The following is a 15,023-nucleotide window of genomic DNA, read 5'->3' as shown; positions in this document are numbered from 1 at the left end:
AGTTGTTGGGCTTCTTTAAGAGTAATAAGCATTAATGTTTAGCTAAGTTTATACACATTCTCAACACACAAATATCCATTCCAACAATGTTTCACCACCCTCTCCAAATTATAATATCGTCAACGATTCGATAAAGTAAAAATACATATTCTTTTCTCCTATTAATTCACAGTCTCGGTTTCAGCACCTTGAAGCTCTTCGTAATCTCTGTAATGGCCGTCTCGACTGGTAATCGCTCCATAGAGCTCGCCCCATAAAAGCCATGAAGCCCCTTTACCCGACTGAGGACGTACTCGGCGTCTTTCGGCGCCGCAATGGGTCCTCCGTGGCATAGAACAATAATATCTGGGTTGATTTTTACGGCTGCATCGCGAATCTCTTGGATGAGCTTGACAGACTCATCTAGTGTCTTGCCAGTGGTGGCACCGATGGAACCGCTGGTTGTGAGGCCCATATGCGCGACGAGGATATCTGCACCGGCGCGAGCCATCTTTTTGCTCTCTTCCACGTTGAACACGTAAGGAGTTGTCAGCAGATTCAATGAGTGAGCCTCCCGAATCATGTCGACTTCCAAGTCGTATCCCATGCCTGTCTCTTCGAGATTGGCTCTGAACTGCCCGTCGATGAGACCGACGGTGGGGAAGTTTTGAACGCCGGCAAAGCCTAGGTCGCGCAGCTGCTTGAGAAACGTGGGAATGCTGCGGAAAGGATCTGTGCCGCATACACCGGCAATGACTGGCGTATGTTTGACCACGGGAAGGACTTCATTTGCCTATAGATCTCAATTAGTTTCAGACTTATAAAAGGTAGCAATAGTTATTTTAATAACCAAAAGAGAGACGCAGAGATAGATAGAGAGAATATGGCGATAGGGATATGAGATTGTCATTACTCACCATGTCTACGACTATACCGTTAGCATCCCCGTATGGCATCAAGCCAGACAACGATCCGCGGCCAGCCATGCGAAAACGGCCGCTGTTGTAGATGATGATGAGATCGCCACCTCCAGCTTCGATGAATTTCGCCGACAAGCCAATGCCAGCACCCGCGCCGACGATGGATTTGCCTTCCGCGATTCGAGCGCGGAGGCTGGCAAGGATCTTGTCTCTGTCTGTTGGTGGAGCCATGGCTATGCTGTCTTGTGTAAGTGGTTTGTAAGTTGAGAGAAAACCTTGTCTTCAAGAGAGATTCTTACAACTCGCAGTGTTATCTCTCTTTTACCGCTTCAGCTGAAAGAGTCACGCTGCTGCTGGGAACAGGGTCCCGAATCAGCTTAGAAGAAGTCCATACTGGAGCTTTGGCCGGATCTAGAACTGGCATGGATCTCTAGTGGAGAACTAAGTCGTCGTTGATGTCAGATTTCCGAGCTCCCCCACCAAAACTCAAAATCGCTGCCGCACTGTCTGCGTTCTTTGGTCGCATTGGCACCGAGCTTCTAGTTAAGCTTCTCGCTTTTTGTGTTGTAGTTGTAGAGGATGCATTGACAACGGCAGGTCGGCATTGGATTCCGCGTCTTTCAATGTCTCACAAGATGCCATCGTAGATTTCCCTGCACAACCCCGCTTCGGGTATTTTCTTCCTATGACACGCTCTTGTTACTTATACTCTGCATGTTGGCCATCTCCGCTTTTGAATCGTTGATATTTGACATTTGACATTTTATCCATTAATCGGGCGAATAACTGAGCATCTCTGAACGTCGAAAGTGTAATACTACTTCAATTGCCCAATATGGCTTACGTCGTCATCATAGGCACTTGCGATACTAAGCTCCAGGAACTTCTGTTTCTTCGCGACCAGATCAAAGAGACTGCCGGAGTCGAGACGTTTCTCATAGACGCTGGACGGAAACCAACTGTCCACAAGGCCATTACCATCCCTCAAGCCCACCTCTTGTCCAAACATGGCAATGGAGCCGATGTATCGAATATGCCCAGGGGCGAGCTTATGGAGCTCATGACTAGCTGTGCTTCCAAAGCAGTGCAGGATTTATATCGAGCAGGTCTTGTTGATGGCATCGTCTCTGCAGGGGGATCCAATGGCACGGCTCTCGCAGCTGGAGTTATGCGCGATGTCCTCCCTGTTGGGCTCCCCAAACTCATCGTCTCGACAATGGCGAGCGGTGACACAAGACCCGTGGTTGGTGAGACGGACATCACTTTGATGCACTCTGTCGTCGACGTTGCTGGATTGAATCCCATCCTGAGAGACATCTTGAGCAATGCTGGAGCGGCAATTGCAAACATGGCTCTGTCCCACGCTGCTAGACGTGCTAAGAAAATGGAAGACACAGCAGCAGAGGCCATGAAGAAATGGCGAGTGGGCATCACCATGTTTGGCGTCACCACCCCTGGAGTCGATGCCATCCGCTCCCATCTTGAATCCAACTATCCTGTCGAAACGTATGTTTTTCATGCCGTTGGCACTGGAGGCAGGGCAATGGAGCGACTCATCCGCGAAGGCCAGCTCGACGCAGTCATTGATCTCACGACCACCGAGATCTGTGATCATTTGGGTGGCGGAGTCCTCTCTGCGGGAGAAGGACGACTGGATGCTGCTGTCGAGGCCGACCTGCCCAACATTGTGTCTCTGGGTGCTCTTGATATGATCAATTTTGGTCCTAGGGATACAGTGCCTAAGAAATACGAAGACGGTGTAATTTTTGAGCACAATGCTACCGTCACTTTGGTGAGGACTACACCAGATCAATGCCGTGAAATCGGAAACTTCATTGCCGAGAAGCTCAAGAAGACCAAGAGGTCGGATATGATAGAATTGTGGATTCCCAAGGGAGGTGTCAGCATGCTTGCAGTACCTGGAGGTGCGTTTGAGGACTCTCAGGCAGACAAGGTGCTCTTTGAGACGATCAAAACAGGATTGAGTGGGAGCGGAATCAAGATTGTTGAAGATGAAAGAGATGTTAATGACAAAGGATTTGCACAGGATATCGCGGAAGCTTTGGCTGTGAAGCTGGGGCTGCAGAAGAGCGGATAGCGGATAGCGGAAGTGCTGTGCTGCAGCAATAATCTCATTAATATTATCTATAGCTATTGTGACTTGTAATTGACATGATGAAAGAAAATGAGATGCTAAAACTTGGTTTATCTCTTTATATGGATTGATCTGCTCCGTTTTGCGAGCCACAAGCCGTGTAAGTCATGGAAGTCAAGCTGGGAACTCTTAGTGAGCGCTAGTCGCTAAAACAGCGCCCGGCGGTAGGGGATCCGCGTATAATATAGGCGCCGTCTCAGCTGCTAAGCCGATGCCCTGGACGCGTCTAGTTGAATCCCGGAAGCCTCCCAAACTTAGCACCAAAAAATATCCAGCTCCAAGCTTAACCTTTTTTCTTCAACACGCCACAGCTCTCTGTATCGGCTGCACTCATTGCCACAACTCTTCAGAGCAGCACAACAAGAAATGCTCAAATCCACTCACAAAGCAGCGTCATTGGCTCCGCTGCCGCCAGGCTGGACCGAACACAAGGCCCCGACTGGCCACACCTACTACTACAATGCCGAAACCAAGGAATCAACGTATAAACGACCCGGCGCCCAGCCCCCAGCCCAACTTGGCCCCGAGCCATCATACAACCCATACGGCGCCGTGCCGAATCTCTCAGATCCAAGAGTTGCAAATGCCTACATGGCACAGTTCAACCAGCCGCCCCCCCAGGCGCAAAGGGGCGGCTTTGGCGGCGGTGGTCGAGGCGGATTCGAAGGACGGCCGAAGCCACAACCGATGGACAAGCCCAGGAGAAAAGAAGCGATTCCTGGATGCGAGCCGTGGATCCTGGTGTATACAAAGTATTCGCGACGCTTCGTCTACAATCCGGTGAAGAATGCGAGCTACTGGCGCATACCTGAGAAGCTCATGCCCGCCATTCTGGAAATGGACAAGAAGCGGATACTCAACTCGACGGCGGGAGAAGAAGAGAAGAAAGAAACGGATAACGATCAGTCAAAAGAGGAGGAGAGCAAAGATGCTGAAAAGACAGCTACTTTGGGCCCAGACTACGATAGCGATGAATACGAGGAGGTCGAGGTCGAGGTCACCGATGACGAAGGCCTGGGTGAGGGCCGAGAAGGAGACGAAAACGATGACGGCGAGCATCCCTCGAAGCGACAACGGATCGAAATGGAAGATGGCCAGGGCGAAGGTCCCCTTGAATTCACAGAAGCGGATATTATGGCCCAACTACAAGCCATGGGCGAAGACTATGGCCTCGAGCCTGGAGACTATGACGACGGCAATATGGAGGATTGGCCCGAAGGCGCAGAAGGAGTGGAGTTTTCAGAAGAAGATGCCAAGTTCTTGTTCAAGGACATGCTCATCGACCTCAACATCAACCCTTATAGTTCATGGGACAAGCTTCTAGAGGAGGGTAAAATCATCGAAGATCCCCGCTACACGGCTCTAAGCACGACCAAGGCGCGAAAGGAGTGCTGGGACGAGTGGACGCGGGAAAAGATTGCCGAGCTGAAGGAGCAGAGGGCCAAGCAGGAGAAGAAGGATCCCAAGATTGCATGGATGGCGTTTCTACAAGAAAAGGCATCCCCGAAGCTGTATTGGCCGGAGTTTAAGAGGAAATACAGAAAAGAGGACCCTATGAAGGATATGAAGCTGTCGGACAAGGATCGAGAAAAGTCATACCGAGAACACATTAATCGTCTCAAGATGGCCCAGACGACACTCAAATCCGACCTCACAGCCCTTCTCAAAGCACAGCCGGTACACCTCCTGCATAACAAGTCTCTCGCAAATGGCTTGCCAGCGCAGGTCCTCACGGATATACGCTACATCTCTCTCGAGCCGAAAATCCGCGATCCTTTGGTCGAAGCCTATGTGCAGACATTACCGCCGCCTCCCGAAGATCCTTCCTCTGCGGCCGAGGATGAAGAGCAGAGAAAGGCGCGCGAGGCGAAAGAGAGGAGGGAAAAGGCGTTGGAAGAGCGGAACAGGATGATTGAGGAGCAGAGGAGGAAGCGAGAGAGAGATGTAGCTGTGAGCAAGGCGCGGTTAAGAGAAGAAGAGAGGGAGTTGGAGGTTGCGATGAGAGTTGGGAAAAGGGGTTTACAGAGCCAGTTGGCGAGCATGAAGCCTCAAGAGGAGGAGCAGCAAGAAGATAAGGGGGAGTCATGACAAGTGTATAGCAAATGGGTTGGTTAGTTAATAGTAGCTGGCGGGTATATAGATTCAAAGATTATCAAAGAAGCGATCAGCCTTTTGTCGCACTTCTCCTGCCCACTTTTCGACATCTTCTGTGCCTTCAATACCATCTTCTGTGAGATAGAGATCCACCAGCTTCGCAGGCACCCACTCGAAATACACATTCTTCACAGTCACACCCGGGAGTTTTACCTTAGACCCATCTCCCGATCCAAGAACGTCTCCCCAGCTACGGACAAGCTCTCCAGCGTCGTTCTCTTCATCGTGCCCAGGTGGTTCAAACGGTAAGATCTTTTCCTTTTCTGATATGACGACAACCTTGACGCCCGGGGAAATATGCTTGGCAGCCAGCACAGTTGGAAGAGAGCCAGTCTTGTTGCTCACGTTGCCAGATTTGTCGATGAGATCTGCACCGATGAGGACCACATGTGCGTTCTGGGAAGCGAGGGCAGCGCTGGCGTCTGTGTGGATGGTGATATTGACGCCAGTATTATTGCTATTTTGGACAATGGAAGAGATGCGTTGGGCGACTTTGACGCCTTCGAATAGTGGCCGTGATTCGAGGATGTGGATATCGAGGGGGCGGCGAGAGGCTGATTCCGATGAGAGGACGTGTGAGATGGAAGAGGTGATTGTTGAGCTGGATGAGAGGGTGACGATCTTGAGAGGCTTATCCTTGGGAAATTGTTCTAAGAAGGAGGCGAAAGTGTTTCCAATTTTGCTTCCGGACTGCCGTCTCGCCTCTCCAAATTCCCTGATGGCAGCGCAGATCTGTTCGATAAGTTGGTTTGATAGAGAGCTGCTGCTTTTGTCGTGAGAGAAATGCTTCTCGATAATATCAAGGCTGGATAAGACGACGCTGAGGATGGGAGCGCCCATGCTTTCTCGACCATTCTTCCAGAGATGCCATGCCGCGAATCTGACATTCTCCCACCATTGAGTTTGATCGTTTGTTTGCAGTCGGGGAATCACATCGAGGTAGATGTTTAGTGCTTTGGCTGCGAGCTCTCTTGCACCACTTACATGATCATCCTGCAGCGTTTTAAGCCCAGCTGCCAGGACATTGCCCGCATCTCTGCCCAGGTCAATGTCAAACCAGACTCGCCTGAGACTCTCCTTTAGTCGTGGAACTCCTTGAAAGGCCTCATCGTCGGTGATGTCATCGGGGTCGAACCACTGGTATCCTTCATGCTCCCAGTCAAGCCTGATGCCCTCTTCGCCTGCACCGCCTTCGTGGGGAGATTTCAGGATAAAGGCAAAGGGGTTGATGGTCCATTCTCGACCAACGTCGACATCTGAAAATGAATAAGGCTTGCCTTGACGGAAGAGCCGTAGAGAGGTTGCTGTGAGGGTGGTTTCTTCGTGGAGCTCACGCCATGCTGTGGCAAGCGGGTTTGCGTCTTGGGGATCGACGCTGCCTGAGATGGGGGCGAGTTTGTGACTGCCATGAGAAATTATTTAGTATTTAATCCATTTTCGTAGTAATACAGATGACCAATTGCTTTTCTGTGGATGAAAACTGAGAATGAATAAATAGATATACTGACGGATATGTATTCACATCCCCGCTCCTACGAAACAGCGCAACCTGTGGCCTGCGCGATACGCCACCATCTGGAAATTTGAAGATGAAGCTGACTGCTACGGCCCTCTTCTCTAGCGAAGACATTGTTACTGAGACAAACAAAAAAAAAGATTAGATGTTTTTAGATTCAGGATTTAGCGATTGAGATTTCTAGAATTAGGCGGGTTGGAGATTTTGGAGACAGTATGTTGGACGTGTGGCGTGATATGACGACGCTGAAGCAAGCCGTACATGCAACTTTTACTCAGCTACTACTAAGCTACGGGAGAGACAAAACTACGAAATGAAGCATGATTGAATAGCCATTGTTCTTTTTGTCTTCCTTTCAAGGCGCAGATCTTATTGTCCAAGCTGCTGCTGTGTAACTCATGTTCAGGCAATTAATTGATTTACAGCAGACCTAACCTAATACGCACGGCTAACACACGTAATCAACTTAACTCTAAGCAACTGCCGTGAAGATGGCTTCTAGCGCCCGAAACTGGCAATAAACCCTTGCTGTCGCAGATTGCAGTTGAAACATGAAAGCACATGGTTGGCAACGACAGCGCATGGATCATTTAATTTGTAAAAAAAAAATTCTTTTATCACAAGGATAATCCTTTATCCCCTATTTAACATGCTCGGTATCTAAGGTATTCGTAAATGCTCACCAAACAAAACTAGTGGAGTATAACAAAAAGGTTTCGTCGCTATGTCGCCAATTGAAAATGCATTCGCCACCACTCTGGAGGCCTCTGTAGGCCTCTGTCTATCATTGATTCATCAATTCATCGCCCATCACTGCATAAAGCCATTGTACAGCCCTGTGCTGTAGACGGGCCACTCGTCGTCTACCCAGGCCACTAACTCGTCGTAAAGGGCATGGTCTTCCCCAGTTTGCATGCGCGGCATTGAGTAGCCCGGAAGCGTCGTCATCATCGGCGGGGCAAGTCGCTGCTCAACCAGCTGAGCATTGCTCACCTCCTGAGCCTGCGCTATCGAGCCCGTCAGTCTGCGAGCAAGAGTCCATAGGTGGCGCAGCGTGTTGGACGACGTCTGGCCAAAATTGGTGAGGCCCTCTTCTTCTACTTCGATGCCAAACAGTATGTCTCTGTTTCTCGCTTCCCTTTCCTCTTCTGACACTTCCTCGTCCGAGATCAAATCCTCCAGGATGAGGCAGACGGTAGCGTTAAAGGAATAATGCTGTTCTGCGTGTAGAGGCGACTTGCGAGCAATGTTCAGCGCCCTCACTTGACGTCCAAGACGGATGTTCCGACGTGCAGCCGCAATGCACAGCTTCAAGTGCTCCGAGTGCGTGTAAGAATCGACTGTCTGCAACATGAGACGCTTGGCTATCGATCTCTTCACGGCACCCAGGTACAGAGGCCGAATAGCCAGAATCAGGAGCATGTTGTATCTCATGTGGAGGAAACAACAAGCAGGGTCATTGCTTAGTCCGTCAGGAGAGAGCTGCAAGCGAGGTGGAAGCGTCGACTGCCACTGCTGAAGCATCCATATGGCCTTGTCCGGCTGCCTGGACAATCCTCCTTGAGATGCCTCCCATGGAGCTACGCGATACGTGTTGCAAACGACATAACCAGAAATACGGGATAGCTCAACGTGAGCCCTCAACCCTGCAGCAGGGGGCATTGATCTATAAAAAACAAATAAGCATACGTCGACGCAATTGGGGGATTAATACGGCCACGAGAGGATAAGGAGAAAAGAGGGGAAAAAAAGAAAGGGAAAGCTACTTACGGAGCATCGTCTGGCAGCTGAAGCCGGATGGCATCGTCCATGATTATATGCGGCCGGCCCATCAGACAGCTCAGCCATCGGTCCATGATATATACGGTCCAAAACACCCGCTTGCCTCTCTCGTCAACCATTCCTCTATGAACACCTAGCATGATGCAGATGTGCATGGCAGCTGCAACGTGCATATAGGCGGCATCTCTCCTATTCATCTCGATCAAATAGGCTGACATAAGACATAGCGTGGCAACGTCTCCCATTGTGCAGCAGCGAGTTATATCCAAGGGATTGCCTACAAGCGCTGAGGCATGGGCAAAGTACGCTTCGCTAAGCGAAGATATTGATGTACTACCTTGAACCTCCTGAGATGGGGCGTTGGTTCTGGTGAGGAGAGCCAGGGCGGCATGGTAGAATGCCAAGTAGCGATGGTCGTTCATGTCTGCGTCTGATGCAGATGAGCCTATGTGAGCGGGAAGGGTATCCAGCTCTCCCCACCAATAGATGCCGCCGCTCGGCCATTCGCCGTTTCCATCTTGGATCAAGTATCTCAGCTTTGACAGCAAAGTGGCTAAATCTTCTTGAAGGGGCAGCGGCACTGGCTGAGGCTCTAGCTCAGCCAATGGGCGAGAATCGTCGGTGTAGTATCTTCCCAAGCTCGACAAAAAGGCACTTCCATCTTGGTCTTGAGATAACTGCGGCTCTACCTGAGACAGGGGTAGTACGGCTCCCAGGAGCTCTTTTAAGTGGTCAAGGAAAGTAGCACCGCTGGTCTCTCCAAGGAAGCGCGCCGTGCCATCGGGGTCCTGAAGGAGACGACCAGTTGTCTGCTCGTCTTCCGACTCAGCCTTGACCGAGGAGCTGGCCTGACGGTGACTGCTTTCAGATGGAAAAGATTGACTCGGGCTAATAGGATGAGGGGACGGTGACGGTCCCTCTGGTGTTGAAGAGACATGGTTGATCAAATCCTGCCTCATGGCGGGGTCAGGGACGGTTTCTTGGAGTGCCCGCTCATACAATTCGACTTTTCTCCGCAGCTCTTCTATCTCAGCGCGCGGTACGCTGACTTTTTCGACTGGGATGGGATAGACGCATTCGCGGTTAGACGCGGCGCACTGGCCGCAAGGAGTTCCGCCTGAACATTTGACTCGGCGTACATTGCAGCTGTTGCATCTGGTTTGCGAGAAGAGGGCATGTTAGCAAAGGATCTCCTGGATGGTGTGGAATGGGGGGTAACGGCACATACGCGGTGGCAACTCTCTTCCGCTGCTCGGGAGCTACTTTGTGCCGGCGAGGGTTGACGGGTAGCCGCTGGCTGGTCGATGGCCGTCTGCCGTCGCTGCTGTCGAGCTGCATTGTTGCGAGCTGTTGGCGAGTTCCTGGCGAGTTGCTGGCGAGCCTCTAGCAGTGGTGTGGTGTCAGTTCTAGATCAAGCCACTGCTCAATGGAAGATCAAGAAGCTCTAGTCTTGTTCAAGATATCTGGAATGGCCCCCAAACTCAAGAGCAAAAGCATATGCAGCGAGTCATACCTTAATATGTGGTGGTTTGTGGGCCGTAACCAGCGGCAGTACGTATGTATGTGGATGCGTACGTATGTCAACCACGATAGTTACCCCGAGTCACTACACGGCGACGAGTGAACAAGCAGCAGTCCAGGAGAAGCAAAGAAATTGACCCCCGCCAGTGTGGTCACATCAGACCTGGTCTGGCGTCGTCGTCTTGCGTCGTCACTATCTCTCGATCATCGACTACCATTACTTCGATGGCGCCTCTCGCCAGAACCGGTCACCGCCCAGTCAGCTCCCATCGGGCGATCCGCGTCTCATCGTCATGCGGCCTCGTGTACAGCGAAAGCCGCCTCGCAAGGCTGGGACCTCGACCTGTGCTCGACTCATCTCCGGCATGGCCCTCTTCTGGACTTTGAGCGCGGGGAGAGGCTAAAAAGTGGGCGATGAGACAGGATGCGACTAAGGCGATATAGCGGGAGGTAAGCCCCGAGTTAGTGCCAACAGCGCTCTGGCTTTGGCATCGAATAGCCATTGGATGCTGGATGCGCCTCCTTTTCAGGCGAGTTGGGCTGTACAGTGGCCTGGGTGCGAAGGAACGTTACGATGCTGGAGCTGTCCAATAGAATCAAATGCCGCAAGAGAAATAGGACATGGAAAATGAAGAGTCAAGCTCGTTTCACTCCTATACTGGAATCCTCCCTGTTCAAGTCTAAGCCTTGCGACCCAAGTCCCGTATAGATGCATGCACACTGATCAATGTTATGCAGCCAGACTCGTATTGCGCTATACCTACAGGTATGGAAGCTATTGCTCGCACTCGGCTGCTGCACATGCTCTGTGGAAGGTTCCGATAGGGTGCAGCCACAGCGGCTCCCCCACGTTGTTCTGGCAGCTCCAGCGCCTGTCTGTCGGGGCAACCCAGTAGCCACATAACCAAATCGCCGACCCCTGTTAGCTGTTAGGGCCATGCCACCAAAAGGCACTTTGGTTTAAGGCTCAAGCGCTCTTCTGACGGGCGGATTCGTGGCTAACTCTGTTTAGACGTTAGCGGATCGCTGGGGCCATTGACGCTGTGAGTCGCCCAAATTGGCGCCTCTTGCGGTAACGGTGACGAATGCTCCCACTGACCTACGCAATGGCCTTCGCGGCCTCAGCGTTTTTCTGACCAATCTGCCCGATATGGTTGGAGGCTCAACGCCCAAAAAGCACGAGTGAAAAAGAGCACCAAACAAGCATAAACAACAACCAGGGAGTGTTTTGCATCTAGCTTTCCGTTTTGGGAGGATCCATGTGGCCTTTGCTTGGTTGTTGCCAGGCACAGCTTCCAGAATGGAGAGCACCGAAGCCTGCGGGAACAGCACAGCCTTTTCACTGGCTTAGACTTAGACGGTGGGATCTTGCATGCAGCAGTTGTACACAGCCACGCAAACAAAACAAGTGACATGTATAGATATAAACAGTGACAACAGCAGAGTATTCTGGACAACTCACAGAGCTGATGATGGCCTCAATAATCGACTCAATCAATTGCCATCATATTTTTACATGTTTGAAACCAATTTTCTGTCAGCTGCTAACGCAAGGCACGAGGCCGAATTACGTCTCCTTGCATCTTTGACCCCATCGGCGCTCGCGTCACCATGCGTCTGGCATCCACAATATTGCGCGTCCAATTCGGCCATCGTCCTTGTGGATGGAAAATTCCACTCCAAGCAAACGAACAACCGTATCACTCGCATTGTGTTTCTTTTTTTTAGAGAGAATTTTGAATGTCCGCGGGGTCCGCTGCCCTCTTTCTGGAACATAAATAGCATTTTGACATCCCTTTTCATATCTTGTTTTGCCAGGGATTAGCACTCCTCTGTCTGCACCATAATTGCTTGGTATAGCTTATACGCTGTATTTAGCAGCAGTCTTGGCTCTATTAGAGCGCCACAAGAATCGATAGCCAACACCGCCAACCAAAGCTAATGAGTCGTAGCAGCAATCAAAACAATGGACATTAATTTACAAGTGCGAGGACTACAAGATGTTTATCTACTATGCTTATCTCCATGCTTGCTAAGATTCTGGGCATGTATTTATAGCATCTGTGAACTTCCATAATACCCAGAAGTAGCTCGGAATATGTACCCGGCTGCTATTTTCTGAGTCGCAGGTACACCCGTCCAGTTTCGTATAGCCAACTGAGGTGTAAACGAGGGAAGCTGCCAAGACTCGAGCACTGCTAGTTCAGAGCCGCTCATCTACGTAGATTGAATCTCAGGCGGTGGCAAAACCCTTCTGAATTGATATAGACTTTTCTCTACCATTATTTTGTTATCCAATTCAAAGTCTGCAGCCTGAAATTCCAAACCAGCGACGGTAGCTGCTCTCTTGGCTAGCGGCACTGCTTAATTGCTTTCACCCCTTACCCTAAATCTCAAATTGCTGGGGCAAGGAAGTTTTGCCCTACTCTCAACGCACACATCACAAGACTCACAGCTACGGGTAGGGTTACTGTAGTTGTAGAAAAGGTAATATTTTATTTATTCATTCTTGCTTTGTAGGAGTGTATGGAGGATACGTGTTTTGCACTGCACATCAGTTGCTACTCGTCGCAGCTCTCCGCGGCGAATCTCATCGGAACTCCATCTGCTACGCCATAGACAGCGCTCAGGAGAGTCGTCTTAAGTCTTGGCTTCATTAGGCTATTTTCTTGGGTATCTGGCTCATTTTGCATTCAAACTCATACATCACCCCTCATTTGCTGCTGGGAAAGACTGAATTCACAATTTCGGCCGACCTCGTTGCTAGCACCGACAAGAGGCTGTCGCTCAACTGTTTTCTGTCAGCGCTACTGTTTCTCGATAATCATGTCAGGATGCGTCGACTTACCCCGTGAGTACCTTCACAGCAACCCTGGAGCCATATGCCAGAGTCCTTTGCCACAGATCCAGGCTTATACTGGACTTGATAGTCTCGAGAGACTGCCAATTTGCGCTCTCCCTGGTCAGTTTCGACCTTCCATCCAGTGATTCCCTTGTGATATTCTTGACCAATCGGTGAAGCCTTAGGTAGCATATCCCATGTATCGCGGAGCATGTCGACATGTGCATTGCGCTTGTAGCCGGTAGCGGCGATCAGCAAGTCTACCTCTACAGTCTCTTCATCAACGAGATCGACAAATCCTTCAAACTCGCTGTCTGAGACGTGCTGGATTTTAAGCTCCAAGGCGTCCCCACGCGGCTCAATGCTTGTAATCTGCCTGCCACCCATGATTCTGTGAGGCCACTTCTTCTCGTCTGGGCCGAGTTCTCGTTTTTGTTCGTACTGGCGCTCGTACATTTCTTCAATGAGATTCAACCTTACCACGCCATAGTTGGTAGCTCGAGCTTCGGTTAAGAAGTTGTTGCGATGCCTTGCCGACTTGGGAAAGAGTGTGTCGATGTATTCAGGGTTGAATACAGAGTTGACGCTGCTCACCATGTTAGATTTTCACCTTCGCTTAAAAAGGCTGACAAAGAGTCTGGGGTTAGGGTAAACTCACAAGGGAGAATCATCACTGGGTTTCAGAAATTCGGGTCGCATCACCAGTGCTGTTTTTGAGTTGGGGTACAACGTCTGGATATTATGGAATATCTCTGCAGCACTTTGACCTGCACCAAGAACGGCGACACGATACGGAGCATCTTTCTTGGAAAGAATCTCTGGAACCATGTATGCGTACTGAGAAGAATGGATGATCCGTGGGTGCTTGGCCGGGAAGCTCTTGGGAAAGTTTGGCTGTCCGCCCGCTGCAATGAGTACGTTGCGACCGCGGAAGGAAAGAGTCTCACCGGTCTTTGGATTTCTCGACCGGACCGCAAATGTGCGAGTTGACTCTCCTGCCTTGGATTCTGGAGAAACTGAGACAACTTCTTGGCCATATTGAACGAGGTGCTCAAAGAAAGAGGCACACCATCGAAGGTAGTCCTCGTACTCAACACGAGCAGGCAAAAAGGTACCCAAGTTGGTGAAATCTACCAGTCTTCCATTGCGATGCAAGTAGTTGAGAAATGTAAACTCAGACCGCGGATCCCGCAGCGTCGCAAGATCCTTGACAAAGGAAATCTGCATCTTTGCGCCAGGGAGAAGCATACCAGCATGCCAGGCAAAGCGTGTCTGCTTCTCGATGAAGAGGATTTTGGGGGATGAGCCACTCGGAAGCAGCTGCTGTCCTGAAGCGAGCGCATCATGAAGAGCGACAGCTACGGCCAGACTTGCAGGGCCGAATCCAACGCAGATGAGGTCAAACTCAGAATCTGGATCTGACTGCGTCAAATACGGCGATTTCTGCCTTTGCATCTTGCTCTCAGTCTGGCGGCCGTTGGTTTGTGGTACTGAGCTTCTGTGATTCTGCTCAATTGAGCCAATCAAGGAGCTATCAAAGCCATTGTCTTGGTGAGCGTGCTCGCTGCCATTGGGGGTACTTGGTTCACTACCATTTGGAGTACCAAGGTCAGTGAGAATAACCTCGCTGTGAGGGGCCATAGTGACGTCGGAAATAGGTAAGTTATAGTTTCGCCTCGGGTGAAAGAATGGTGACGTTTTGGAGGGCCGCAGGTATTGAAGCGACGCTAATCTTAGAGGACGGGAGAAGGCAGAAATTCAATTCAGAAGAAAAAAAAGAGAAAGTGAGAATAGATGAACTCTAATGTTTGCTTTTGTTTCTTTTGAGTAACGTCTAATATGCAAGGATGGCTCAGCAAGCGACTCTATCACTTAGCTGGTGGTGCTGTCTGGCGACGCTAAGGGAGATGTTGCTGGAAAGCTGGTCAAGTGTGGGAGGGCGGCTGTGGGAGCAGCCGAGAATTATACTCGCCACATCGCCGTGCCTGTCCCAAGAAACAAGCTTTTAGTCTCGCCTATATCAACTCGGATTCCGTCCAAAGGAGTCGCAGACACCCGAGACCAACCGCTTAATGGATACTCGAGCGGAGAAGTATACATGAACGACGGTTGCGTGGTCCAATGCCGGACGAGCATCGCACCGTACACAGTGTA

At 50.6% G+C, this 15,023-nt stretch overlaps 5 protein-coding genes across 5 annotated transcripts; 2 read left to right on the top strand and 3 right to left on the bottom strand.

Annotated features, from left to right (window-relative positions):
* Positions 1 to 5: 5 nt before the first annotated feature.
* GGI43DRAFT_416489 (phosphoenolpyruvate hydrolase family protein) lies at positions 6 to 1,469 on the bottom strand. Its single transcript, XM_083207299.1, has 3 exons — positions 1,199 to 1,469; positions 897 to 1,137; positions 6 to 772 (listed from the first exon to the last, which is right to left on the bottom strand). Exons 2-3 carry the CDS (start codon positions 1,128 to 1,130, stop codon positions 167 to 169), a joined length of 840 nt encoding a protein of 279 aa, XP_083056187.1. The 5' UTR covers positions 1,131 to 1,137; positions 1,199 to 1,469; the 3' UTR covers positions 6 to 166.
* GGI43DRAFT_416488 (Tm-1-like ATP-binding domain-containing protein) lies at positions 1,470 to 3,098 on the top strand. Its single transcript, XM_083207298.1, has one exon. It carries the CDS (start codon positions 1,735 to 1,737, stop codon positions 2,995 to 2,997), a length of 1,263 nt encoding a protein of 420 aa, XP_083056186.1. The 5' UTR covers positions 1,470 to 1,734; the 3' UTR covers positions 2,998 to 3,098.
* A 22-nt stretch (positions 3,099 to 3,120) lies between these two features.
* On the top strand, positions 3,121 to 5,169 carry GGI43DRAFT_225323 (uncharacterized protein). Its single transcript, XM_083200427.1, has one exon. The coding sequence runs from the start codon at positions 3,421 to 3,423 to the stop codon at positions 5,140 to 5,142; it is 1,722 nt and encodes a 573-aa protein (XP_083056185.1). The 5' UTR covers positions 3,121 to 3,420; the 3' UTR covers positions 5,143 to 5,169.
* Positions 5,170 to 7,018: 1,849 nt separating this feature from the next.
* Positions 7,019 to 10,113, bottom strand: GGI43DRAFT_225260 (uncharacterized protein). The gene is made up of 4 exons (XM_083200426.1): positions 10,020 to 10,113; positions 9,735 to 9,889; positions 8,495 to 9,661; positions 7,019 to 8,390 (listed from the first exon to the last, which is right to left on the bottom strand). Exons 2-4 carry the CDS (start codon positions 9,842 to 9,844, stop codon positions 7,535 to 7,537), a joined length of 2,133 nt encoding a protein of 710 aa, XP_083056184.1. The 5' UTR covers positions 9,845 to 9,889; positions 10,020 to 10,113; the 3' UTR covers positions 7,019 to 7,534.
* Positions 10,114 to 12,506: 2,393 nt separating this feature from the next.
* GGI43DRAFT_416476 (L-lysine 6-monooxygenase (NADPH-requiring)-domain-containing protein) lies at positions 12,507 to 14,646 on the bottom strand. The gene is made up of 3 exons (XM_083207297.1): positions 13,528 to 14,646; positions 12,876 to 13,455; positions 12,507 to 12,818 (listed from the first exon to the last, which is right to left on the bottom strand). The coding sequence occupies exons 1-3, from the start codon at positions 14,508 to 14,510 to the stop codon at positions 12,741 to 12,743; spliced, it is 1,641 nt and encodes a 546-aa protein (XP_083056183.1). The 5' UTR covers positions 14,511 to 14,646; the 3' UTR covers positions 12,507 to 12,740.
* Between the last annotated feature and the right edge of the window lie 377 nt (positions 14,647 to 15,023).

This window comes from Trichoderma evansii, assembly GCF_050947405.1.
Source record: "Trichoderma evansii strain SZMC 28006 chromosome Unknown GGI43scaffold_28, whole genome shotgun sequence".
NCBI lineage: Eukaryota > Fungi > Ascomycota > Sordariomycetes > Hypocreales > Hypocreaceae > Trichoderma > Trichoderma evansii.
Note: the sequence above shows the minus strand (reverse complement) of the source record. Positions and strands in the feature narration are given on the sequence as shown.

Coding starts and splice junctions, on each gene's coding strand:
- GGI43DRAFT_416489 (XM_083207299.1), bottom strand. CDS start 1,130: ATGGCTCCACCAACAGACAGAGACAAGATCCTTGCCAGCCTCCGCGCT. Junction 773..896: donor ACGGTATAGTCGTAGACATG/GTGAGTAATGAC, acceptor TGAGATCTATAG/GCAAATGAAGTCCTTCCCGT.
- GGI43DRAFT_416488 (XM_083207298.1), top strand. CDS start 1,735: ATGGCTTACGTCGTCATCATAGGCACTTGCGATACTAAGCTCCAGGAA.
- GGI43DRAFT_225323 (XM_083200427.1), top strand. CDS start 3,421: ATGCTCAAATCCACTCACAAAGCAGCGTCATTGGCTCCGCTGCCGCCA.
- GGI43DRAFT_225260 (XM_083200426.1), bottom strand. CDS start 9,844: ATGCAGCTCGACAGCAGCGACGGCAGACGGCCATCGACCAGCCAGCGG. Junction 9,662..9,734: donor CGGAAGAGAGTTGCCACCGC/GTATGTGCCGTT, acceptor CTCGCAAACCAG/ATGCAACAGCTGCAATGTAC. Junction 8,391..8,494: donor CAGCTGCCAGACGATGCTCC/GTAAGTAGCTTT, acceptor TGTTTTTTATAG/ATCAATGCCCCCTGCTGCAG.
- GGI43DRAFT_416476 (XM_083207297.1), bottom strand. CDS start 14,510: ATGGCCCCTCACAGCGAGGTTATTCTCACTGACCTTGGTACTCCAAAT. Junction 13,456..13,527: donor CCCAGTGATGATTCTCCCTT/GTGAGTTTACCC, acceptor CATGGTGAGCAG/CGTCAACTCTGTATTCAACC. Junction 12,819..12,875: donor GCTGTGAAGGTACTCACGGG/GTAAGTCGACGC, acceptor GACAGAAAACAG/TTGAGCGACAGCCTCTTGTC.